Raw genomic sequence first — 26,586 nt, 5'->3', positions numbered from 1 at the left:
AGAAAAACCAAGAAAAACTCCAGGTAAGAAAGAGGCTGGGGGGGGGCGCCCACGGACCTAACTATAATCTTCACGCTGTGCAAAATGCGCGGCGAAAACAGAAGCCCAATTCCGGGCTCCCATCTCCGCCGCAGCACCAAAAACGACATGCAGGCAAACAAAAGGAGCGCGGCAGGCCACGTGGCATGTAAAATGGACCGCGGCCCCCGCTGCAACCTGACCACACCGTCAGAACGTGCGGCGTGACAGATTGACATTTGTTTTACTCTAGTGGGGGACATAGCTGTCAGCATAGCCACCTGAAGACAGGGCTTCAGGTGGTTATGTTTTGAGGCTTCTCTACTGATTAAATGTCTTGGACACCAACTGTGTAAATGTGGACTTCCATGTGTTTGACTGAATGTACTCTTGAGGTAGCTTATAGCCACCTTGATGGCTTGAATCCATGATGTGCCCATGGCCATTCCAACAAAGTGTTCCTACTGTGTTATGCATGATGTTGTGTGGGTGTTCAGTGCTGCATAGGCCCCATTATAACCATTGAAGACGTTTTTATGCAGTGTTGGGCAGGGAGTGATGTTCTTTTCCAAAAGTATTCCGGGGCTAGCCTGTGGAGTTACAACCATACTGAATCCATCTGCCCAGCTGAGTCATGTTAATATACCGATAGAGGGAGTCTAGGCCTTCGACAGTCGGTCCCTCTTGGGCGTATTACAATGTAGATGAAGAGAATACAGGACACAGGCATTCTTTCTTTCTTGAAATAACTCTACAAGAGAACAAAAAGGAACATTTATATCACAGTGAAATATACCACCACTTCAATGTTCCCCTACTAACCAGATTAAAAGAAAGATATGCAACACTTTGTTGGTTCTTGCCAAGAAGGTGCAGAATTGTCTTTTGCCTTCTGTGGCAAAGTTTGACAACCCAGCCACCTCGTTAAGGTTTCAGTGGTCCTACGTGGTCTTATGAGACCAACTCATCTATGGGTTTTGTGTGTGACAGAACATTTTTAATATTACCATGGTGGCAATTGGAAGCCCCTTGAGGAACGTGAGCACAGCTACACTTATTGACTGTTCAAACCAGCATCACTGATGTATTTAACTCACAATGCACCATGTGTGACGATTTCCTGGCTAGAGCTGCAAGCAAACGTTTATCAGAGCGAAGTCTGACATTTTTTACTGTACTTAAAAAAGCAGAACATAGGGCAGAATTGTGTTAAGCTGTTGAAGTCATTACAACATGCTTTACAATGGTATTGATGAATCTATCATTTCACCACTATTGATAGAATAGTAAAGGTGTGGTAGTCCGCAAAACACTAGGGTGGACATTTTCTTTATTGGTCGTTGTATATCTGTAAGATTTGAGTTAATTACAGAAATGATATGATGCTTTGTGAAGACAACCAGCATGTAACACAACAAGGTGACCAACGGCATTGATATAATAAAGTATTATATAATGATTGGCTAACCAATTTAACTTATTAGGCAAATAATTGAATTTCGGTTAAGAAGTGCCCCAACAAGGCATGTAAAAAGGTTTTAGTTTGTGTACAGGCGAGAATGGTTCATGATGATATATTTTCATTCTAACATCATTTTGTGGTTTTCCCCAAGAGAAGTTGTGCTGCTTACATCTTTTCAATGCATTTATTTTTGCAGTTGTTGTTGCAGCGTCCTCCTCTTATTGTCCACATTTGTTTCTCAGTGGTCGCCTGCCGCTTTATAATGCGATACCAAACTACTGTCAGAGAGACAGATCACTCTAGTTTCAGCAGTAAGTTCTTTTATTGTTCTTCAATCCGTTTTGTGTCTAAACGGTAAGATTAATGGTGATTGAACTGAATGAAGGTGGCCTCCTCATTTGAAAGTGTTAGAGTTTAGTGGGCTTTGCCTTGGAGAGTGATTTGCATTTCAGATTTTCGGAGGCAGAAGCGTAGGTCCATAATGTGCTCCTTTATTGCGTTGCTTCGAAATGAGCATTAAATGCTGTTTGTATTTAAGTCCTGCAGTAACAATGCATCATCTTGAAGGTCATTGAGAGACTCTGTGGAATGTAAGTGAATCCTGTAGGTTGGGGAGAAGCTTTTTACAGCCTTTGCCTGATTAGAATTTGAGGAGTGCATGGGTAGAGTGCCAGATTTCCAGCCACAAGTCTTAATGCGTAATAAATATTATCTTTGTCATAATAATAGTCAAGAAGGCATTCTCTTAATCTTAGTTTGTTTGTGCATGTTTTTATAGTGCTGCAGCTTCACAGAACTGAGGGAATAGGAGAGGGTGCAAAAGTGTTTTTAGAGTGGCTGGCATGGCATGGGCAAAGTGATTTCTTAATGTAGACATTTTGTAGAGGGTCCATACCATTATTGGCGTGCTACAGTGCTGGGAGGAGAGGAAGATATGGAAACAGCAGTGGGTCAAAATGTAGTTGAGGCAAAGACGGTGCAAAAAAGATTTAAATTATACAAATTATGAATAATGATGTCAGCAGACAGAAAAGCAGAGTAAATGAGCACCAAGCATTCAGCTTGTTATTAGCTTCCACCTGACTGCAAAAGCAGATGTTTTATGGTGGATCAGGCTGGGGGTTGACTGATCATTTCTAGATTACTGGCTTTTTTGCATCCCTCCACTGTCTGCAGTCAGGGGTGTTTGTTAGATTCAAAGTTGTGTTGTGTTGTGCTTTTTGGTGTTTCACTCACATATTTGCAAAGGTGTTTGGTAAACCCTTTTAGTCTTGGAGTTCACTCTCCAGCCACTTGTGCTGGCCTGGTCATCACATCAGAATCTCTTGTACTGATACCACTTTTCTTCTCATGTTCTTTTCACTCATGCATTTCAGTCTTCTGTGATTTGTATTCAACCATGTATTGCATATTGAGGACATATGGACAGCATTTATGTTTGTAATGCTTCATCGCACCACACACAAATTGTAATGTTCCCACGCGTGCTCAGAGTATCAACACTGTTGCCTGGTATTTGTAATGTAATTACAAATCTAGACTTTGCCATTTAAGAATATATGCCCACGAATTCCTCTCTTCTGTGGTTTATATTACTGCATTAAAACAGCTCTGTGGTGTAAATTACCCATATTACTCCTGACCTATTTACAGGTCTAGCGTTAGGTGGCCCCCATAACAGCAGAGGGTGGCCAGGTTCATAAAAAGAAGATATACAAAGCTATATTATCTACTCTAGAGCTGGTTCTTGAATATGTATAGGTCGCAGTTCTCCACTATCCTCACCGGCACTCTCCCTTCGTCACAGTTTGGTGCCATAGCCAGTAACGGCTCGCTGTGCGCAGAAGGGGCGGGGTGGCGCACGGTGGGGGGAGTTGGAATAAAATGTAAATTAAAAAAGAAAATAATAAACACTTAACTTGCTCGCTGCCGCTGCACCGCTCCATCTGCTTCTCCTCAGCAGGCACAGGCTCCCAGCCTGCCTGTGGTCAATCCTGATGCTGCACAGAGCAGCGTTAGGATTGGCTGGGAGCGCCTAGCCACAGCGCTCCCAGCAGACTGGGAGCCTGTACATGCTCTCTTCAGCCAGGTGACTGTGTTGCTGGGCTAGAGAGAGCCTACTGTGCATGTCTGTTTGGCTGGCCCGAGACTTCCGGCCAAACACTCCCCCTCACTGCTTGTTACCCCTGTGGCCTCACCTTTTACAAGGAAACAATAATAAACAGTGTTTATTATCGTTTTCTTGTAAAGGTTTTGCAGCTGCTATTGACGGGGAGTGACACTCCTCCGCCCTAATGGAGGAGCTACCCCTGCCCCTACCGCAGAGCTCCTGAGCCATGGAACTGACCCTGGTGACCTAGATGGAGGCGTGGAATGGTAAAGGTGAATGCCAGACCTTGGCAAGTTAGTTGTGTGAAACAGCCCACCAGACAGTCCTCTAATAGTACATATGGAATGTATTCTATGCTACCTATTTGCCAAACGAAGTCAAAAATTGTGTATAATGTTCTAAGCGTTGTGCTATCATATGCTTATTTAGGATGTCAGTTTCTTACATTTGTTATTTTTCTGATTTCAGACCAGTATTAAAGAAGGATTATTACTTAAGCAGACGAGTTCCTTCCAGAGGTGGAAAAAGCGTTATTTCAAACTTCGTGGCCGCACGCTTTACTATGCCAAGGATTCAAAGGTACCCATTGATACTGACATATTTGTTTCAGTCTAGTTAACTAACTTTTCACCCGGCCTTATGCATGGCACTCGAGACAAATGTTGCCACAGATTGAAAATAAATCCCTCCAACTGGCAGCCATGCTAATGAAATACCAACATTTTTACATAAAGAATGTTTGATTAATACATTCACAGAATGTCTCTACAGTCTCAATTTCTAAACATTTAATTATTTTTTCGTCATAATTTTTACTTTCTTGAAAAATGGATTTATATTATTGGTGGTATTTCAAAGATAAATAGCTACAGTGTAGTGGCAGTGCAGAGAAAAACCTTACACTTCATGTAGACCCACACTTTACTTCAACCCTAGTGCATTAAATGACGAGACTACATTAAATCATCTTGGTGATCCCGAGGCACATCGCTTTTGCCAAACTTAACTGTTATTTCACGGTATACCGTGTGTGTCACACCCTCTTAAATAGGCCATCTAGTGAGTGAAGTCATAACATGGCTCAGAGTCCAAGCAGACATAATTAAAGGGACATTCTGGAATCCCTTTTGTTGGCGATTTTTAGAAATGAAGGACTGGATACCGAGAACTGCTTTTGCTTATCACTGGATGGCTCCTATGAGGCGCCAAAAGCACTGGTATGTTATAGCGCTTTTACATGGTACATAATCCACTATTTTCAATGGCCTGTGGTGCAAATTGGGGTTTCTACTTTGCCCTTGGAAGATAGACCTACTGCATTTAATGGCTTGGCCTCAGACACGCCCATCCTTGACTTACTCTCCAGTACCTCCTGATGGAGCTTGAACCACTTAATTCCAAACCTTACCTCTGGACATGATGACATACTCCTTACCATCATAACATCTTTCAACTTGAGTTACGTGAGGAGGTTGTAATGAGTAGCCCCTTAACAACTGAAATTACCACATGCCAGGAAGGAACATTGAGAAGCTGTTTGACCATTATATTGTTTTTCATATTGTAGTTTGTTTTACAATATAAGTAGGCCCCATGAGTCCGGACTTTTCACTAGTCTATCTTTTCTTCTTGAGCTTTGACTTACTACATTTTCTTAAGCTGGCTCTGTCTGTTATACATTGTCTGATATATTTTTAGTATGATGTTGTATAGAAACATATGCAAGGTATTGTGACATGTTTCCTGTCGTTAGTTTATACCACTTTCTTTCTTTTTTTTTTTTTTAAACCTTTTTGTTGTCAGAACAAAAGTACAGAAAAACATTGTGGATCATAGACGTCTATTTTAAAATGTAGCTTGTATCATTTATCTTGTCACACATTAATTCTGATCTTGCATTACATTGACATATCAATATGTATATCTATCTATCTACGTATATACCAGTGGCAGTAACCACTGAGTAGTTATGTTTAGGATCATGTTTCTATAGGGTGCCATTTTTGCATAGGAAGTTTTAGGGTGATCCTTCAAGTGGGGGTTGAGTTAAAAAAATGGGGGGGGGTCACAAAATCCTCATGCATTTGTCATAGACTCCTTTAGGCAGCACTACAGCAAAACTGCTGAACAGAATTAAACCAAATGTGACAGGAAGCTAGATCTTGGTCCACAGATTGTGTTTTTTATAATTTTTTGTTAATCCATTCAGCAGTTTTTGAGAAATTAAGGTATAAAAATATTTGTATATCTGGATGATTGGGTTTGAGGGACTCTCCTAAGAGTCCCTCAAACCCAATTTCAGACATTAGAGCCCTCTGATTGACCTAGGGAACGTTTTTCCATGGGCCAAATTCTCTCTTCCTCAGGAGTCATCCCTTCTGCAAGAGTGAGCGCTCCCTTTGGCCGCCGGCAACATGTTGCTGGCAGCCATTACAAGACTCTGGGCCTTATTCCCCTATTATGATGTTTTAAAATATAAATAATATTATGGGGCAGGGCAGGAATACCTTCCTCCCCTAGGTCCTGAGGCTGGGTACCTTTAGTAAGGAGAGAGTTGCTCCAAATCCAGGGCTCGAAATGCGGATAAAAGGGGTGAGGGGCTGCCCATATCCCCTTCTGAATCTTTATATGCCCCGGGAACCCCATCCACCAGGGTTGATGAGTTAAAAAATAAAAAAAAGGGAGGGGCAATTGGCCTCCCACTGCCTGAGCCTTAAAAGGTCCCAGGAAAACAGAAGTCTGCTCTTGCTTGGTGGAAGCTTTTTTAAATCTTCTGCCAAACTGAAGCAAACATGCCTTTCCTGCCTGCAGTAGTGTGGGCAGGGGAGGCAAGTTTTCACCCAGCCGATGGGAGATTTAAGCATGCTCTTCCTGAGTGGGAGCAGACTGCTGCTTCCCTGCCAGCAGAGAAAGAGATACTGCTCCCGTCTGGAGGGAGCAAGCAGAAACAGATGCTCCCTCTGGGCGGGACCAGTGGCGGCTCCCGCACCACGTGGGGAGTTGTCTGGGGCTCTGGGGATCCCCCTGCTACCCGCAATCTGGTGGTTGGTGAGTGCACCCGGTTGGCATCTACCTAAATTCAGCATTGTGGAAGCGTTTAGTAGTGTACATCTGAACCGTTTTCCTTATTGTTCATTGAGCTGATAAGGAAGGTTTCCATTCTACTGATCTTTGACTCTAAGCTTCTCCTGTTGTCTTTCCTTTCATAGTGTGGAATATATCAATGAGAGCAGCTTCCCTTCTCCCATTCTGCCAACCCCAACTTTACACCAGCTAATACAGATTTTGGGGGTCTGCTGGAAAACTGGCCCTGCTGGAAAAGTCAGGCAACTGCATTCCTGCACGCTGCTTCTCTCAGGGATGGGAGGCCATCATCTGGAAGAGAGCATCTGAGCCCACCACTGAGATGTTTCCTTCACACCTCCTTTTTATTTTTAGGCTGAGCCTAGGCAGTGCGCAAGCCGTCTCTTGACATCTTGTAATGTACTTCTGTGGGCTTTCACCACGCCCATCTCATGCCCATCACTTTCATACATTCCTTGGCCTTCCTTTCAAAATTTCTTTGAATTCGTAGGTAAATGCTTTACATTTATCCCACCTTGAGGCTGCTTTGTTACCACCTTGGAGACTAATCTTGTTACATAGATTATTGCACGATCATCCATATACCTTAGTGTGTTTGCACTACTTTTATCTTTTGCCTCTCCGGTTCGAGCTCCATAGCTGCATGTTGTTCCTTCCTCTTCCTTGTTTTTGGGCATGCTGCCCAAAGGCTGAAAACGAAAGTTTTTTTTTAAATTATTTATTTCATTATATATTTTTTTGTTTTAATTTCATATAGCGTGACCTAGATCGGAGAATTGCTTTACATGAGAATCACTTACATACGTTAAGTTTCATATAGCTGGAACTTGATCAGGAGAACTCTTTACATGAGTATCACTTACATACAAGTTTTATCAGTTGATATGTGTACAAACTGGTGCATTTAAAACAGAAATCCTCAACCCGGGTCTCCTGGCACAGTGGGAGACCCAATACTACAATATTCACTTCACTTGGGAAACTCGCCCCATTATGCTTTGCAGGGAATTTCTTTTTCAAAACAATTTGGCTCATAACTCAGCCTGTGGTGGTCCTACGACAATGCGACCACGACCACAACGCACTCTTTCTGTCTAAGTCATCTCTGGGTCCCCACACTAGGTTGGGTGGACCCCAGTATAGTAACCTTTCCCACCATTCAGTATCTTTTTAAGCTCTCATGGCTGGAACATTTGTTTTATGGCTGGGAGTGGTTTGTGTTTTTAAGGGCCTCACTTGTAATATTATTGCAGTAAAATTTGTAAGGCACTACACCATCTAGGGGCTAAATATATGGTTACACTGCTGTACTCTGCTATTCTCTTTTCATGTGCTCATGCCCTCCAGGGGCTGACTATGTGGTTACATGACCATGTTTCTTACAAATGCTATTTTTATTGTAATATCCTCTAAGGGCTGTTGTGAGGAGCATTACAGTCAAGATACTACAGTATTTGCTGCACTTGGAAACTCTCCCTATAATGCTTTGCAGGGCATTCCTTATACAAATCATTTTTGCCCATAACTCACCGTGTAGTGGTCCTAGTACAATGGGACCACCGTCAAAACATTCAGCACGCTGTGTTCTTTCTGTCCCTACACTAGGTTGGACGGACCCCAAAATAATAGTATAAAAAAATAAGAAATAATGGCAATATGTTAATATTTTGCTGCAGATAAAGGAAGAAGGTGAATGAAAGTGCTTTAGTTTTAGTTTTATGCAGGGCCACTGAAATTATGTGGCAGCGAGAACCAAATTATGTGGTAAGATTGGACAATTTATGTGGCAAGAAAAGTCCAGTTATGCATTTACATTGCTAATAGACTCCAGCAAATGCAAGACCTATTGCGTTGCAAATGCTTGTTTTACTGAGTACACCAGCAACGTGACATAAAACATTTAAACTTGATTGCACCAAAAAATGCAGAGACCCTGTCCATCGAGTAAGAAATAACAGGAATACAATTAGAATCTGCAGCAGTGTTTCAATCCCAACTGTCAGATGTGAATTTTCATAAAACCTCTGACGAAATTGACCCCCGAGGTGGTCTGGGAAGTGGCGGTTTTGCTCCTGGGTAAAAAGTTTGCAAGCATGAAGAAAAACACACATTGTAGTGCACAGATTTCCAAATAGTCAGGTTAAAAACCAAAGAATTTACAGGCAGGATGGTAAGGGGTGAACATGAAACATTCCAGTACTTTATAGTCAGCACAACGATCCTGACCATTTCCAGGATCGTGTGGGGAAGGATGTTTCTGCCAACAGAAATGGAACCAAGCTGGGGATTTTACAGAGCAATTTCCAAATGAATTGTCTAAAAAGTCAAAGATTTTATAGGCAGTTAAAATAATCTGGTAATGCAGTTTTTGACACAGCCTCCTAGATTTTATGCAAAATCTATAAAACACAATCCTTAGCTTCTGCCTTCTAGTTGCTTGATTTACCCCCATCCTCTGCATCTTGGAGGTATCTTTTTTTAGAGTCGAGCGTGCAAGCCCTCTGGGCTGTTGTAATCCCTCTGTGGGCTTTTAACCACGCCCACTCTTGTTATTCAGTCTTTGTGCTTGTTTTAAATGCTTAATTTTTATTGGTGTATTTTGTGAAATGTCCTTCCTTTGTGTGCTGAGTTCCCTCCCAGGCGATTTCTCCAGGTGAACATTTTTGTTGGGCATCACACTGTCACGCTTTCTCCTGTACAGCATGTGATGACCCCTCCTCTGGTTTCTGTTTCTTTCATCCCAGCCGTGATTCTTTCTAGACAACTCTCACCTTCATGGCGGTGGTGGCGCTTTGACATGACTTGCTTATGTCAACTGTTTTATTTTTCATTTTCAATTTATTGGCAAGAAAAGTCCAGTTAGGAATTTACAATGCTAATAGCCCTAAGTCGCGCAAACGCGAGACCCATTGCATTGCAAAAGCTTGTTTTATAATGGGTCTGTAAAACTACTTGGAATGGGAAGCATTGGAAGAACACAGATGTCACCACCACTGGCTTTAGTGTGCCAACCTATACCTCCGACTGGTCATGCTGATCTAATAGGCTAGAGGATCACTCATTGGTTATATGAACTGATCGTATTTATCATAAAAAGCTATTTATGTACAGTATGAAATGCATCACCCTAAGTTATCATTGCTGCAGCAGGAATACATATCTTCAAATCACCATATTAGTTTAAAATACTTAGCAAATTCATTAAATGTCCTAAAATATGAGGTAATCATTTTCTGTAAATATGTGTTTCCCCCAAACAGTTACTCGTTTTCATGGAATGCACTCATTTTGTTTTTAAATACCAACTTTTCACTTTTAGTAAACTCAGTTGTTCCCAAGTGTCAGCTTGCAATTTTATGACAATACCTCATTTTGTCCTCAAATATCTTTTTTCATTTTCAGTGATTATACTTTGTCCAATAGACATGAACGACAGTAGTTATTATTGTATCCTAAAGTATCCTGCATCAATTTCATGTCCCCTATTCTATGCCAGCCAGTGCGGCCTGGTGCCCACTATGTGCCAAACATTGCCATGAGCAGCTCCAATTTCTACTTATGTGCCCTTTAGTTACATGATGTTTCCTCAGGTAACCCCATGTGCCAGGCAGTGCCTGTTTGCATCAGCATCACTGAGACCTTTCCTGCTCAGTCACTTCTGTGGGCTAGTGATGATGGCTGGGTACCTAGCTATATTATGAAGCCTTGTGTGGCTTTCCATGGCCTTAGTAGCCTAGAGTTCCACAATTCTCCAGGACACGATACGAGTGCAAACGTGTTGAGGTGCCTCTGAGAGGAGAGAGTGAAGTTGATTTCAAAGGTTTATTCCATGAACATGTGGAGTCGAGCAGCCAGGATGCACAGAGTCTGGAGGTTCACTGCAACTCTCAGTGCGTTTCAGAATACTTGAACAAATCATTCAGCAGAACATTGATCCTAGAGAATTCCAAAGCCGAACTTAGATAAATAGGGGAAGACCCTAAATAACTGGCAGATACTAGCTACTTAGACTTGTTTACACAAAGATAGTACAGAACGTCCAAGCCAGGACCGTACCAGGGTGGGCAGGCAGGGGCATTCATACTTGTGGCAATCCCCGTCTACTGCCCTCGTTCTACTTGCTGTGCGTCAAGCAGAGTTATTGAGGGGCAAGGCCCGCACCTACGCATGACTTATACTGTTCCGAGAGTGAGGACACTGAGTACAGCAGAGGTCCTACTCTTCCCTCAACACTCATGTGCATATCTGTGGGGGAAGCATGCAGCTGAGTGTATGCAAATGAAAGTAACTAAACTGAGCCATCAGCTCAGTTCATGACAACAGCTTAGTTACACCTGTATCTGTTGACAGAAGACCCAGGGATCCCTTCCTTATAGTTTCTTGCACCTTTAAAACTGGTGGTGACTTAAGAAAACTGGGTAAAAGGCAATATCTTTTAAAAAGCAGATTTTGCTCCTGACTTTGCTGATCCTTTCTACAGCGTTGTCCAGTGTGGCCAAAATCCGCAGCCACCATTTCTGTGATTATTAAGCGTTATGTTTTTCTGAAGCCCTAAAGTAGGACATTGTTCTAGGTGTGGGAGGAAATATGAAGGCCATTTAAGTTATTTTATTTTGGTTAATTGAACTGAGCAACAGACACCATTTTTGTCACATTATAACTAAAGAACATGTAATATATGCGCCCAGAAGATCAGTCCTAGAAATTCTGGACAATCCAGCAATGCCTTGAACAATATCTAAGTGCTGCATTCGATTTCTCTAGCACACTTCCTGAATGTTGAGAACACAAAGGCAGGGCCTTAAATTGGATGAAACCTAGTGGGTCCTATCACCTTCTTTGTGTTAGCCAGTGGTGAAAATGGTCTTAAACATCAGAGAAGCAAGAAGGCCCCTAGCTACAGATGGATGCAGACTCTACTTGTAAGTCTGACTTGAATGTGGAATCCAGGCAATGTGCCAAAACGAACAGATCTCTCTTCAGCGCTGTTTGAAGCGTGAAGTCCTCGTTGATTCCCAAGATGGAAGTGAGGGTGCACAATCCTGTAAAGCTGGGTACACGCAGAGATCTGCCAACAAACCTTTAGTATCTAAGTGAGTAGGGGGTGTTAATTAAAGTCAAGCAGCGCACCCTCATACCTGTGGAAGGTTGGTAGGGCTGCTCGAACTTCGTTATATAGCCTTCGGGAGGGCAGCTGTCTAAATCTTCCTGGAGTATGATGATCCGTAGCTTATGAAGGTTCTTTAGGGTAGCAGAAATATAACGGTCAAAGTGCTTCATTCCAAGTATGACGTTGCACAATTCCTGCCTCTTTGGGGTTGCCCAGTCTGTGTTTTGAAAGTCAATAAAATGCCATTGTAGTGGACAAGGGGTGATGGTACCACACCGAAAAATAAAACATTTTAGTGAGTGAGATGCAGATAAGGGAGGAGCCTGTTGTAAACACATTTGATGGAATACAGCAATAGTAACTGTGTTTGTGGTGCGGAGGGGACAAAGCAGTAGTTATTAAACAGGACAAGTGTGTTGTAAATCCTGTTCTGCTGCTAGGGATGAACCTTGTGTGTCAGATCATCTGTTTGGAAGATGTAACAAATTCACTGTGCTCATGAGCAGGATCTCATTCTTCCAGTCTCTAAGGGCAACAGATGTTAGCTGCATCCATTGTGGACCTGTTTTTAGCACTTGGCCACTTGGCCTCATACCCCTCCTCATGTTTATCTTCCACTTCAGCTGGTCAGTTAAAAGTAGTGGCTAAAGTGTGACTAGTTGAAATAACAGACAGAAACCCGATTTTTATTTGGTCAGTGAGATTATGTATAAAAGAAGCATTCCAAATTGGGGTCCTTTCTCTGATCCTGCGCACGTCTAGCTGCATTATGGGGTCAACGGCATTGAAAACGCAGATCTAGTAGTAACTTGATATTCCTATATTTGTGAATTCCAAGAGGAAGATGTTCTAATTACAGTCTAGCTTTCTTTGATTTTTACGTTTTTTTGCAATGACAGACACTCCCATTCTGTAGAGTAGGGATAAAACAAGAAATACAATTACTTTGTCCCAAACCGCTTAAAATACTTCTTGCCAAAAACGTGCCTAACGTGGCTGACAGTACTCTCACTTCATGTTGTTAATTCATTATTAGATTAAAATTGTTCAGTGTGATGTTCCTCTAACTTTTGTTTCTTATTTGGATCCAATTAATCACAAGTATTTGTTGTCCTCGACGTTATTGAGCAAAATCAGATGTCATTTTAACATCTCCAACTGAACAGGATCAGCTGACTCTGTTCAGTTGGAGATGTTAAAATGACGGCTGATTTTGTTCAATTGGAGATGCCATTTTAATCCAATAAAATGATTTGCAAACATATACACCTATTGATGGATCATGATTTTCAAGAAAACGAGTTTTAAAAGGTGGATACAAATTATTTAGAGGACAACAACTGCTTGTAATTACTTGGGCCCAAATTAGAAACAAATTTTAGGGGAACATCACACTTGACAACTTTTACTATCAGTGACTTTACAAGGTATGGCTGGCCCTATCTTGCGGAGTGTTAAGAGAATACTCTGTGATTGGGCTACGGGAAACAGATGAGAGAGTCTGGGCTTTCTTCGTGTTATTCACTGTTGTTGCTCGGTGGTGTCATGTTTGTTCTGTTGTACTGCCTCATTGTGAACCACTCTGATACCTTGTCTCCCGAAGTAAGCCGCACTATATGCAAATTTAAATGAAAAATATGTACACAGTAAATATCCCAAATGGAAAACGAGAGCTACGTGAAACCACATGAATATAAATGCAGAAGATACAAATAGTGTGAGTGACTTAAACATTAAAGTTATTATTGCATGTTCTTTCTAGAGACAACGTGAAAACATTCCAGACGTAGGACTTCAAGGCTGCATAAACTCTGTAGTTACCCTTTCTTTTCTAATGAAGTTGGTTTGTGACCTTTCCCTTTCGATGTGTATATATATATACACTCCCTTCTGTTGTTAGTGCGTTTCACCTCCTTCAAGGTGCACACGGAGTCAGCCACCTCCACTGACCAATGGGGACATCATCACGTTAGATCTCTGGTGAACATGCAACAAGATGTTTCCATTTTTGGGCCATTTTGCGGCTCCAAATACGTGGCTAGAAAGAGCAGTTGCTTTGCAAGTAGAACTGATGCAGGAAACCGACCTTGCATTCCGCACATTGTTCGTGTAAAAATATCCGCGAGTAAAAATATCCTGCTTTTGGAGAAAATAGTCTATTTTTTCAGTGCTAGCAAAAACCTTCATTATAAAGGCCTTGACTTACAAAGGCCAATGTTTAAAAGACGGGTAGGTTTTTCCAATAGCATCATTTTCCTTTCCGAGCAAATTTCTGATTTTCGTGGATTCAAAAAAGCCACATAACCATCTCCTACAGTATAACAATATTTACATTGGACGATTTACATAAATGTGGAAAATGTTATCTGTGTAAATGCGAGTTAAAAGAGCATGTGCCCGTGTAGCTCTGCTAACGAAACTCCTACCCATTTACCCTCATTGACTATGATGATTTTGTGCCCATAATCATATCAATTTATTTCTGGAATACGTTTATACCAACGTAATTATTGCACACCCTCAGGCTAACTTGGATATCCTTAGTCAATACTCAACTCCACCTCCTGTGAATGCTTGTTTGTCTGGCTTTTTTAATGCTTCCTTTTATATCTGGAAAGCAATAAAGGATTTTGAATGTTCACAGTTCAATTTAATTTTTTAGTCTGACATAAAGACCACAAGCCGAAATCCCTCAAAAATAATTTAGTTGCAAAGCACCCTACTAACCTAATTGTTAGTGCAAGACAGTGTACTCCGTTCATAATTGAGGTCTCGGATAATTGGCCTGTTAGTACTTTTGTATTCTTACGTAATGGGTACTAAGAAGTAGGGGAGATAGTATGCTGTCTGTGGCATGACCATCATTCCAAATTGAATGTGAATTGGGATTATTTTAGCAGTTTACCAGGTCCTGTCTGACTTGAGGCAGTTAGGCAATACATGTATTGCTGCTTTCCTGGGTAATGAAAAAAACACATTTTACTTCACGCTGTCTGATTTGCCAAGGAACTTCGTTTTTAGTGCTCTCTTGAGACAGTGCCTGCCCTGACACTTGTGAGACATTTCGTTGACATATAAGGGACTTGGAGCCAGCCTATTACTCAGAATTGGTTGGATTCACTGTCACTCTCATTTACTTGCTCCTCATTGGCCGGCACATGTTGGTTTCACTTTTTGTTCATACGTTTGTCCCTTTTGTGGAGCATGGGCCAAGTACTGCTTTTTGTTGGCGGTCAGGGTCCTTCTGCTGATTGGGCACTTACAAAAGTACTTTTATTTAAATAGTAGGACTCCCTAAGAGTGAATGTGTTTGCAAGCCGTCTCCCTTCCTCTGGCTCCACATCACTTTTTGCCCATCCCCTCCCACGTTGTTGCCAGGTCATTGTTACTTGCCCCATCCCCCTTATCCCTCCCGGTTTGTTGCCCAGTCGTCGGTGCTTGCCCCTTCCCTCTCCGGTGTTTGTTTCTTGAGACGTGTTCCCTCCCCCGTCCTCCCTTCCATTACTTCCCTGTCCACCCCGAACCACTCAACTGTTGTTCCTAACTCTATATCCGGACTTGTTTTGCTTCACTAATGACCGAGATCCCGGAATCGATCGTGGAGAGAAAGAGATCAATTATCCTCACGGGAAGTATGACACACCTCAGCGTCCTGAGCATGTCCGAGATCTGAGTAACTCCCCGGTCTATCTGGTCTCGGCCACTTATACTTTGAACAAACAAGAGAGGAGAATTCTAGAAACTCCCTCCCACTGCATAAGTTTATTATTAAAAAAATGCTGGTTACTTTAGGTCAGCGTTGAAAAGAACACATCGGGATTTGGCCAAAATCCCAAAGTGCCCTCTATCAAAACAAAACCGTTCCCTGTCATCCTAGTACATTCTTATCAGCCTAAGCCCTTGATGAGAAAGAACACACAAACACGCAGAAAAAAAACATGAATACATTGTATAACATGGAAAAATATTTTCAGCTTTTAATGTGGCAGTGTCTAATGCTAAAATAAAGTGAATATGAAAAATAAAGTTGGTGGTCACTAATGTGACGTTGTGCTGCTAGGCTAAGAGCAACATGGAGTCAGTGGTCAAAACATAAATATAATTACACCACCCCATCACTGATTGCCCCGTACCTCCCCTCCTTCCCCTATTGTTGCTCCCGACCGAAAAAAAGCAGTGTGATGCAACCAATGCAGAACGCGTCATAGAGTTTTTTTTTCTTAAGCATTGGCACAGCCAATAAGTCTCTTAAAACTTTCAGCCAAGCTGAACAGCAGCCGCACTGCAATACAACATGATTAAAAAATTGACAAAGCCAGTAGATCCCACATACAGGGAGTGCAGAATTATTAGGCAAGTTGTATTTTTGAGGATTAATTTTATTATTGAACAACAACCATGTTCTCAATGAACCCAAAAAACTCATTAATATCAAAGCTGAATATTTTTGGAAGTAGTTTTTAGTTTGTTTTTAGTTTTAGCTATGTTAGGGGGATATCTGTGTGTGCAGGTGACTATTACTGTGCATAATTATTAGGCAACTTAACAAAAAACAAATATATACCCATTTCAATTATTTATTATTACCAGTGAAACCAATATAACATCTCAACATTCACAAATAGACATGTCTGACATTCAAAAACAAAACAAAAACAAATCAGTGACCAATATAGCCACCTTTCTTTGCAAGGACACTCAAAAGCCTGCCATCCATGGATTCTGTCAGTGTTTTGATCTGTTCACCATCAACATTGCGTGCAGCAGCAACCACAGCCTCCCAGACACTGTTCAGAGAGGTGTACTGTTTTCCCTCCTTGTAAATCTCACATTTGATGATGGACCACAGGTTCTCAATGGGGTTCAGATCAGGTGAACAAGGAGGCCATGTCATTAGATTTCCTTCTTTTATACCCTTTCTTGCCAGCCACGCTGTGGAGTACTTGCACGCGTGTGATGGAGCATTGTCCTGCATGAAAATCATGTTTTTCTTGAAGGATGCAAACTTCTTCCTGTACCACTGCTTGAAGAAGGTGTCTACCAGGAACTGGCAGTAGGACTGGGAGTTGAGCTTGACTCCATCCTCAACCCGAAAAGGCCCCACAAGCTCATCTTTGATGATACCAGCCCAAACCAGTACTCCACCTCCACCTTGCTGGCGTCTGAGTCGGACTGGAGCTCTCTGCCCTTTACCAATCCAGCCACGGGCCCATCCATCTGGCCCATCAAGACTCACTCTCATTTCATCAGTCCATAAAACCTTAGAAAATCAGTCTTGAGATATTTCTTGGCCCAGTCTTGACGTTTCAGCTTGTGTGTCTTGTTCAGTGGTGGTCGTCTTTCAGCCTTTCTTACCTTGGCCATGTCTCTGAGTATTGTACACCTTGTGCTTTTGGGCATTCCAGTGATGTTGCAGCTCTGAAATATGGCCAAACTGGTGGCAAGTGGCATCGTGGCAGCTGCACGCTTGACTTTTCTCAGTTCATGGGCAGTTATTTTGCGCCTTGGTTTTTCCACACGCTTCTTGCGACCCTGTTGACTATTTTGAATGAAACGCTTGATTGTTCGATGATCACGCTTCAGAAGCTTTGCAATTTTAAGAGTGCTGCATCCCTCTGCAAGATATCTCACAATTTTTTACTTTTCTGAGCCTGTCAAGTCCTTCTTTTGACCCATTTTGCCAAAGGAAAGGAAGTTGCCTAATAATTATGCACACCTGATATAGGGTGATGTCATTAGACCACACCCCTTCTGATTACAGAGATGCACATCACCTAATATGCTTAATTGGTAGTAGGCTTTCGAGCCTATACAGCTTGGAGTAAGACAACATGCATAAAGAGGATGATATGGTCAAAATACTCATTTGCCTAATAATTCTGCACTCCCTGTATGCGCAACCCATTGGCTTTGCCAATGCTTGTTATACTTTAACTTTCGCAGGTTAGCAAGGTCAAAAAGTCAAGGCTTACTCTTTGGAGGATAGTGTGGTGTAGAATGCTTAGTTCTGCAAGCACAATATGGTTCACTTAAGTATATTTTCCAAGGAGGTTTAATCTTTTTTAAAATAAATTATTTTATAGTTAAGCAAATATGCTTGGTAACTTCAGGTAATCGTATGGGACAGAATCACAGTGTATTAAGTATAACACTTTATCTGCAACTACTTCTATCTAGAGTTCTAAATACACTGGTGAATAGGTAAACAGGGAAATTAGGGATGCTACAGCCAAGGCACTGTCAGCACACAGTCCGATATCTTATGCTCAATACTGTTAAGAAACAAAACCCTGAGAGACTCTTGATGTAAATTACAATCTTACCTATAGCCTGGGTTAACCCTGAAAATTCACACTGGCTGAACACAGACCCACGGGAAAAGGAAGAGGAGTGGAAAAGACAAAAGGCTGTGATCTTTGTGACTCAGTGAAGTGCAGGTGGTGGACGTCTTTTGTGCTAGGTGGAACTTCGAAGGGTCATAAACCAAAAATCGGATTCTTCTGTCTGCATTCGCAAGCAGACGCCGCAGCAAAGAATCCGATGGCGTCTTTGTTTCTACGTAAGCAAAGTAGTGAGACCAACTAGATGGTTATTTGCTGAAAAATTTGAAATTTACAAAAACGATCAGACGTTTTCTGTAAATTACTTGGAAACACTCATGTAAATCCATATCTAAAATCTTGAGCAATAGGTGGTACCAGCAAAAGGAACTGTTCAGACCTGAAGATGACCTGTAAATGATTTGTGTCTTTACATAGGGTCGACAAGCTGACTATATTATATGTGGATTAAATATATTAGGTGACTTCAAGACACCTGGAATAAAGGGGTCTTCTTGAAGTTCACTTTTTCTTAGGTTTTTTAAACCACATTATGTATATATTGTATATAACACTCCAGCACTTTAATATCACGTTAATCACTTTCACTGCGCTGTTATTTCAGGAGCACCTATTTTGAAATGTTTGTTACGTTTTTTTTTTTATAAATGAACATTTTTTTCTGGTTTAAAAAAGAGATACAAACTAATCTAAGGATATTATACTTAGCTATAAGAAGTCTTTGTAAATTTAAAAGTGCCATGGAAGTCTAGGCATATTCTGGATTGTGAGCATCCATGCAACAAGAGAATTACAATCTTTCATGTGTGGGACCTGTGAAGAATGAGGAATGATTTGCAAAAGCATCTTGTGCTAAGTGTCCCTCTTCTAGCTTTCTCCCTTTCTTTCTCTTGCTGACAAGAGATTTGTGTCATTGATCTTTGAGCAAGGGCTGTACGCCTCGGTTGCTATCAGTCGTTTATCTGTGCCTCACCGGGACTGCACAGACCCAGCTGCAGGCTCCTTTGTCTGTTTGCTTGTTCTTGTAATTGTTGCCTTGCATGGTATGGAGTGGTAATAAACCAATTGGATCAAAAGGACTTAGGCATGTTACGTTTTCCCCACCAGTTTGCACCTTTGTTATAGGGATAGCCAGAAAGGGGTGCCTCCCAACCCCTTTCTAATGCTGCCCATACAATGAAGGCTCTTTGTCATGACCACAACCTTTAGCCATGGCGCCCTAAAGACTGTTTGTGCTCAGGAGTTTCAGGAAACATTCCTGTTCTCCTGGTTATTACAGGTCTGTGTGACCATATCCCTTAATGTGAGCTGTTCAGGGAAGTTGATCTCCTAAATACTCTGGATTTGTATGGGAGAGGGAATGCTGCTATGGAGTATGTGAAAGGAAGTAAGCGCAGAAAGAGTGAAGAATGGTGCTGAATAGGGAAGGAATGATGTATGAGATGTACAGATGAATCGTTTCAGAAAGATGTGGGGAGAAAAATTGTGAATATGTCTAACAAAGTGAGAAGCTGCAGAGAAACGTGTTGTGAAGAGTAGAACAGGAGTGATTGAAGAACCCCAAAGACGTCTACTCCTTTCACAGATCTGAGGAATGTTTAAACCAGTCTCATCTTTTCAGTTCTAATAATTCAAAACAAAATCACTGTTATTCATTTATCTGATTCAGCTTAAAAGCATTCAAAAAACTAATAGGTCTGGCTTACTTTGTGTTTGTGTTCATTGTTCTGTGAAATGTGTGGATACAGTTAAAGTAAACTTATATTGGTGTGCCAAGATACAAGTTGGGGTACACTTATTGTCCACGCCCCTTTTTGAGACAGCCCACCTTTCATTTGGGAGGGGAATACCCCAACGGTTATTCTATTCAGAGAATGCCACCTCCATTGAAATCTCTCGTAATATATTCCGTTCTCACACCATCATCCATGCTTCCTAATGCTCACGATTTAGATTGCTGCTGTACCTTCACCTCGGGGGAAACAGTGCCTGAGTGGGAAGTCTCCATGCTGGATAATACTCACTTCCCTTTCACCTGATTTAAAGCTACGCATCCTTAATGCGTCAGCACAGGAAGTGGAGTTAGTGTAAACACATACTAGTCGACATGCCAATGGATAGAGTTCTAAAACCACTACCTAAAATTACTTTGTGACTTGCCCAGTACTTTAGCCTCAGTAAAGACAACATTATGTGTAATCCAACTGGAGCCCTGGAGATTTGAATACTTGGAACAATACAGTTTGACTTTGCCATGTTTTGCACAGTCTTTATTGGTTTGAGACCTCTGCACATTACATTTTCTTTCTCTCCACTTGCTCGTTTCCCTCTTTCCATTTAGCCTAACTCCTCACACATTTTATGATACTCTCACTTGCTGATTGTGGAATATTTTAAAACAAGACAAACTTTGATCAGGCTGTGTAATTTGGGTTACATTTCCTAATTGTCCATCCTTAATGCTAGAACTACACATGCGCAAAAATACTACTATGTTAGTGTTTTATGGTGAACATATAGTGCTGGTTTGTAATATGTTTGTGTTCTCTTCCATTTACAGTCTCTAATTTTTGATGAAGTGGATCTGTCAGATGCCAGTGTAGCAGAATCCAGCACAAAAAATGTCAACAACAGCTTCACGGTATGATGCCCTTTTGATAAGCATGAACTATGAGCAGTTGATGGATTAATACTTAAGTCATAGATGATATCCTTTCAGTGTGTTATTGTGTACTTCCCCCATTTTTGAGTATCATGAATCATTTATGAATCCATAATATGCCTATCAATACAGACTTGCATTGAAGCCTTTCAAACTGGACTAAGTAGTCAACACATTATTCTTTAAAATACTTCAGTTGAAGGAGAATGGGTGTATTTTGCATGTTATACATTCCAATTTGTTTTATCGTAGTTACACTTCGTAAGAATTCCAATGAAGTAGTCCAGTGTCCTTACCTTTTCACTTCTGAACTAAAATGAGTTTGAGGTTTTCATAGCACGTGGACTCTCTGGCCATTGGGCCAGTTGTCTCTCTGGCCATTGGGCCAGTTGTCTCTCTGGCCATTGGGCCAGTTGTCTCTCTGGCCACTGGGCCAGCTCACTCTCTGGCCACTGGGCCAGCTGATTCTTTGGTCATTGCCCAAACTGACTCTTTGGTCATTGCCCAAACTGACTCTTTGGTCATTGCCCAAACTGACTCTTTGGTCATTGCCCAAACTGACTCTCAGGTCATTGCCCACCCTGACGGTCGGGTCATTGCCCACCCTGACGGTCGGGTCATTGCCCACCCTGACGGTCGGGTCATTGCCCACCCTGACTTTCGGGTCATTGCCAGTGGAGGATGGCAGCAAAATAAACTGGAGGGGTGCAAAAAACACCAACATAGACACTTACCATAATATACACACAACATACATAACATACATACCAATATAAATAAAAACAAAAACACTTACCTTTCTTGATGTCCTGCAGCACGTCCTCATTCTGCAACACATCCTCGGAGCGAGAAGCCCACAGCCAAATCCCTCATCCAATTAAGACACTGTTTTCATGCTTTTAAGCAGCATGAAAAAAGTGTCTTGATTGGTCTGGAGCAGGCTGGTTCCATACTCCAAAAGGCACTGTATGCCTGTGCCTTCCCTCCAACCTGGCTGTCAAAGACAGCCGAGTTGGAGAGGTTTGAAATGCAGATGTTGGTTTGGCTGTAGCAGGTAGCCGGCCATACTGTCATGCGCACTTCAAACAAAGGGGCCATTCCTCACTGCTGCCAAACATTGGCAGCAGTGACGCACTGACCCCTCCCAACTCTGGCACTTTGTTTGCTGGCAGAAAGCATAAAAAATAAAATGGTAATAAAATCATTTTATTTTTATGCTTCCTGAACAGCAGTGCAGGTGGGCGATGCTCCTCCGCTGCTAAGGAGGAATCACCACTAGCCATTGCCCACCCTAACTGTCGAGTCTGTGCCTGAGATGACAGTCAGGTCTTTGCCCGAGTTGACCACCAGTTCATTGCCCGAGCTGACTATCGGGTCATTGCCTTTCCCGACTTAGTTCACTGCCTGTACCGACTTAGTTCATTGCTTTTGCTGACTCTAAGGCAATTGCCTGTACCGACTCTCTGGTCATTGTCTGTCCTGACTCTCCAGTCATTGCCTGTATCGAGACTCAGGTCATTCCTTCAGCTGACTCCCATACCATTTCCCTGGTTAACTGCTTTCAGTATCCACCTCCTAATCTAATCCTGTTCAGTAGGTGATTCCTCTCCGTACACAAGACCTTTGTAAACTCAGCTGTGGAAGTGTTCTTAAATCCTTCTTCATTTTCACTCCCTTTTATCAGTATCTGTCCAGATTGTGTTGTCGTGAGACAGCATCTCTTCGCTTCATAGCTGTACGCAAAATAACATGGAATCATGAGAAACTCCGCTGATCCCCTTGAGTTAAATTCATTTACTAGCACCGTCTGTTTGATTTCTCTGACTTGTTTCTCCATAGAGAAACTGTCAGGATGGCTCAGCGAGTCGAGTGTTCGCCACTGAGGTGTACAGTGCCGAGCGTTCAAAGCCTGGCAAGGCCAACTCAGCCTTCCATCCTTCTGAGGATTCTAAATGAAGTAGGATTAAATTGGTTAAAAAAAAACACCTGTTATTTGCATCGCATTGAAATTTTACAACGCCTTGTGTAAAAATGTTATTATTCATCATATTCTATTAACCCCTCGGGTGCCAAGGACAAAACCATTACGTCCAGGTAGGGGCACTTGGGGGAAGTGCTTGCGCTCCCCCCGTGGGCCTCGCACCCCCTCTCCCCTGGGCAGGGATGGAAGGGGAATCGCTTCCCCTTCCATCCCAGCCCCCCACCCTGACCCCCCTGTGGCATCTGATGACGTCAGTGCGTGCTAACCTCATCAGAGGCCTACTCCTCGGATCGGAGGAGAAATGCAAAAGCATTTCTCCTCCGATCACGTGGAGGGGGCGAGAGAGGCATGAAAGGAGAGGCATGAATGCGATTGGGCAGCAGAAATGCCACTAGACACCAGGGAAATTGTTTTGTTTTTTTAATTATTGAATAAGGGGAACGGCCCCTTGGGCAACGGCTGCTCCCCAGGGGGGCAATTTATTTTTAGGGGGGCAGATCGGCCTATTATAATTAGGCCGATCTCACCCCGGGCAGAAACCGCTAGACACCAGGGATCTTTTTTTTTTTTTTTTTTTTTATATGTGGGGAGCGACCCCTTAGTCAAGGGTCGCTCCCCCTGGGAGCAAAATTTATTTTAGGCCATTTCTGCCCCCCTTGAGGGCAGATCAGCCTATTTTTATTAGGCCAGTCTGACCCAGGGGGGGCAGAAACCACTAGACACCAGTTTTTTTTTGTTTTTAGGTCAGTTTCACATGAGAGGAGCGACCCATTAGACAAGGGTCGCTCCCCTGGGGGGGGAATTTGTTTTAGGCTATTTCTGTTCCCCCCGGGGGCAGATCGGCCTATCTTAATTAGTCACCAGGGATACATTTTTCTTGTTTGTTTTATTTTTTTTATATGTGGGGAGCGACCCCTTAGGCAAGGGTCGCTCCCCTGGGGGCATAATTAACTTTATGCCATTTCTGTCCCCCTTGGGGGCAGATCGGCCTATTTCTATTAGGCCGATCTGCCTCCGGGGGGCAGAAACCACTTAGGCTCCAGGGATTGGTGTGTGTGTATGTGTGTGTTTTGTTTGGGGGCAGCCCCTTGGGCAAAGGTCCCTCCCCATGGGGGCACAATACTGTTGGCCATATCGGCCCCCTTTGGGGGGGCAGATCGGCCTATTTTTGGTAGGCCCATCTGCCCCCAAACGGGCCAGAAAGCCCACCAGAGACTAGGGAAGATTTTTGTTTAAAAAAAAAAAAGAGGGTGGGGTTATGGCTATACCCCCATCCCAAATAAATGGGGCCAGAGTTGTTCTGCCCACTGGTGGACAGATAGAGCAATTACCCCCGATTCACTCCATGGCGGGGTGGGGGGGGGCAGAAAACCCTACTAGATGCCAGGGAATTAAAAACAAAAATAGTGGGGTGGTGGCTACCAACCAGTATGGGCATGGTTATGCCCCCACCCCAACTGAAGGGGGTAACAGTCTTTCACCTCTCCCCCACTCACTATAACATCTTATCCCACGACAAGCAAGAGGACATTTGATTATTTTTGGATTTGGTTTTACATTTGGGCCATTAGAGCTTGGCTAACTCTCAAAATCGGCCCACTTGGAATGGTGAGGGCTACACTTTTTGGACTTTGGAACGCTGCCATGTAGAAAAATCCACAAGACCTAGACACATCTGAAGACTAAGCATCTGGGTGAGTCTAGGGTGGTGTGCTTCACATGCACCCCACACCATTTTCTTACCCACAATGCCCTGCAAACCTCCAACTTTGCTGGAAACCACACATTTTTCCCACATTTTTGTGATGGAAGGTTCCAGAATCTGCAGGAATCCACAAAATTCCTACCACCCAGTATTGTCTCATCTGTACCGATAAAAATTCTGCCCCACTTGTCAGCCTAAAAATGTTTTTTTCAAACTGCCCTTTTGGACCCGCTGTGGTTCTCCCTCAGTTTCGACATGTTTTTGGCTCTTCCCTGTCATTGGCACTTGGCCCACCTAAACAAGTGAGGTATCATTTTTACCGGGAGACTCAGGTGAACGTTGGGTGGTAGGAAATTTGTCCCAGTGCGGTGATCCCACACAGAAATGTGGGAAAAATGTGATTTGTTTAGCTAAATTTGAGGTTTGCTGAGGATTCTGGGTAAGAAAACACTGGGGGATCTACTCAAGTCACGCCTCCCTGGACTCCTCAGGTGTCTAGTTTTCGGAAATGTTTGGGTTTGGTAGGATTCCTTATACGGCTGCTGAGTCCCAAACCAAAAACGCAGATGCCCCCCGCAAAAACAGGTATTTTTGTATTTGATAATTTTGATGTGTCCACATAGTGTTTTGGGGCATTTCCTTTCGCAGGCAGTAGGCCTACCCACACAAGTGAGGTACCATTTTTATCGAGAGACTTGGAGGGACGCTGGGTGGAAGGAAATTTGTGGCTCCTCTCAGATTTCAGAACTTTCTGTTACCGAAATGTGAGGAAAGTGTTTTTTTGGCCACATTGTGGTTTGCAAAGGATTCTGGGTAACAGAACCTGGTGAGAGCCCCACAAGTCACCCCATCCTGGAATCCCCTAGGTGTCTAGTTCTCAAAAATGCACAGGTTTGGTAGATTTCCCCAGGTGCCGGCTGAGCTAGAGGCCAAAATCCATAGCTAGGCACTTTGCAAAAAACAGCTCTGTTTTCTTTGGGAAAATGTGATGTTCCATGTTGCGTTTCCTATTGCGGGCATTAGGCCTACCCACGCAAGTGAAGTACCATTTTTATTGGGAGACTTTGGTGAACTCAGAATAGCAGAACAAGTGTTATTGTCCCTTGTCTTTCTCTACATTTTCTCTTTCCAAATGTAAGATAGTGTTAAAAAAAAAATGTCTATTTGAGAAATGCCCTGTAATTCACATCCTAGTATGGGCACCCCGGAATTCAGAGATGTGCAAATAACCACTGCTTCTCAACACCTTACTTGTGCCCATTTTGGAAATACAAAGGTTTTCTTGATACCTATTTTTCACTCTTTATATTTCAGCAAATGAATTGCTATATACCCGGTATAGAATAAAAACCCATTGCAAGGTGCAGCTCATTTATTGGCTCTGGGTACCTAGGGTTCTTGATGAACCTACAAGCCCTATATTTCCCCGCAACCAGAAGAGTCCAGCAGAAGTAATGGTATTTTGCTTTCCAAAATCTGCCATAGCAGGAAAAAGTTGCAGAGTAAAACGTGGAGAAAATTTTCTGTTTTCTTCACCTCAATTTCAATATGTTTTTGTTCAGCTGCTATTGTCGGTAGGAAACCTTTGTAGGATCTACATAAATGGCCCCTTGGTGAATTCAGAATTTTGTCTACTTTCAGAAATGTTTGGCTTTCCAGGATCCAGCATTGGTTTCACACCCATTTCTGTCACTAACTGGAAGGAGGCTAAAAGCACAAACAAATAGTAAAAATGGGCAATGTCCTATTAAAATGCCTAAATTGTGTTGAAAAATGTGTTTTTCTGATTCAAGTCTGCCTGTTCCTGAAAGCTGGGAAGATGGTGATTTTAGCACCGCAAACCCTTTGTTGATGCCATTTTCAGGGTTAAAAAAACCCACCAGCTTTCTTCTGCAGCCCTTTTTTCCCAATTGTTTTGAAAAAAAAAACGAAATTGTCGCTGTATTTTGGCTAATTTCTTGATCTCCTTCAGGGGAACCCACAAACTCTGGGTACCTCTAGAATCCCTAGGATGTTGGAAAAAAGGACGCAATTTTGGCATGGGTAGCTTTTGTGGACAAAACGTTATGAGGGCCTAAGGGTGAACTCCCCCAAATAGCCAAAAAAAGGCCTG

The 26,586-nt window shown here is 42.5% G+C and overlaps 1 protein-coding gene across 3 annotated transcripts in view; it reads left to right on the top strand.

Moving 5' to 3' along the window:
- Positions 1–26,586, top strand: part of DGKH (diacylglycerol kinase eta) — a 661,954-nt gene that overhangs the window by 242,406 nt on the left and 392,962 nt on the right. For all 3 annotated transcript variants that reach the window (XM_069205429.1, XM_069205427.1, XM_069205430.1), the window contains exons 2-3: positions 4,059–4,169; positions 20,686–20,766. In XM_069205429.1, coding sequence (XP_069061530.1) covers positions 4,059–4,169; positions 20,686–20,766 — 192 coding nt within the window. The remainder of the gene's footprint in view (positions 1–4,058; positions 4,170–20,685; positions 20,767–26,586) is intronic.

The sequence above is a fragment of the Pleurodeles waltl genome, chromosome 8, assembly GCF_031143425.1.
Source record: "Pleurodeles waltl isolate 20211129_DDA chromosome 8, aPleWal1.hap1.20221129, whole genome shotgun sequence".
Taxonomy (NCBI): Eukaryota; Metazoa; Chordata; class Amphibia; order Caudata; family Salamandridae; genus Pleurodeles; species Pleurodeles waltl.
This window is presented reverse-complemented; position numbering and strand designations above follow the sequence as displayed.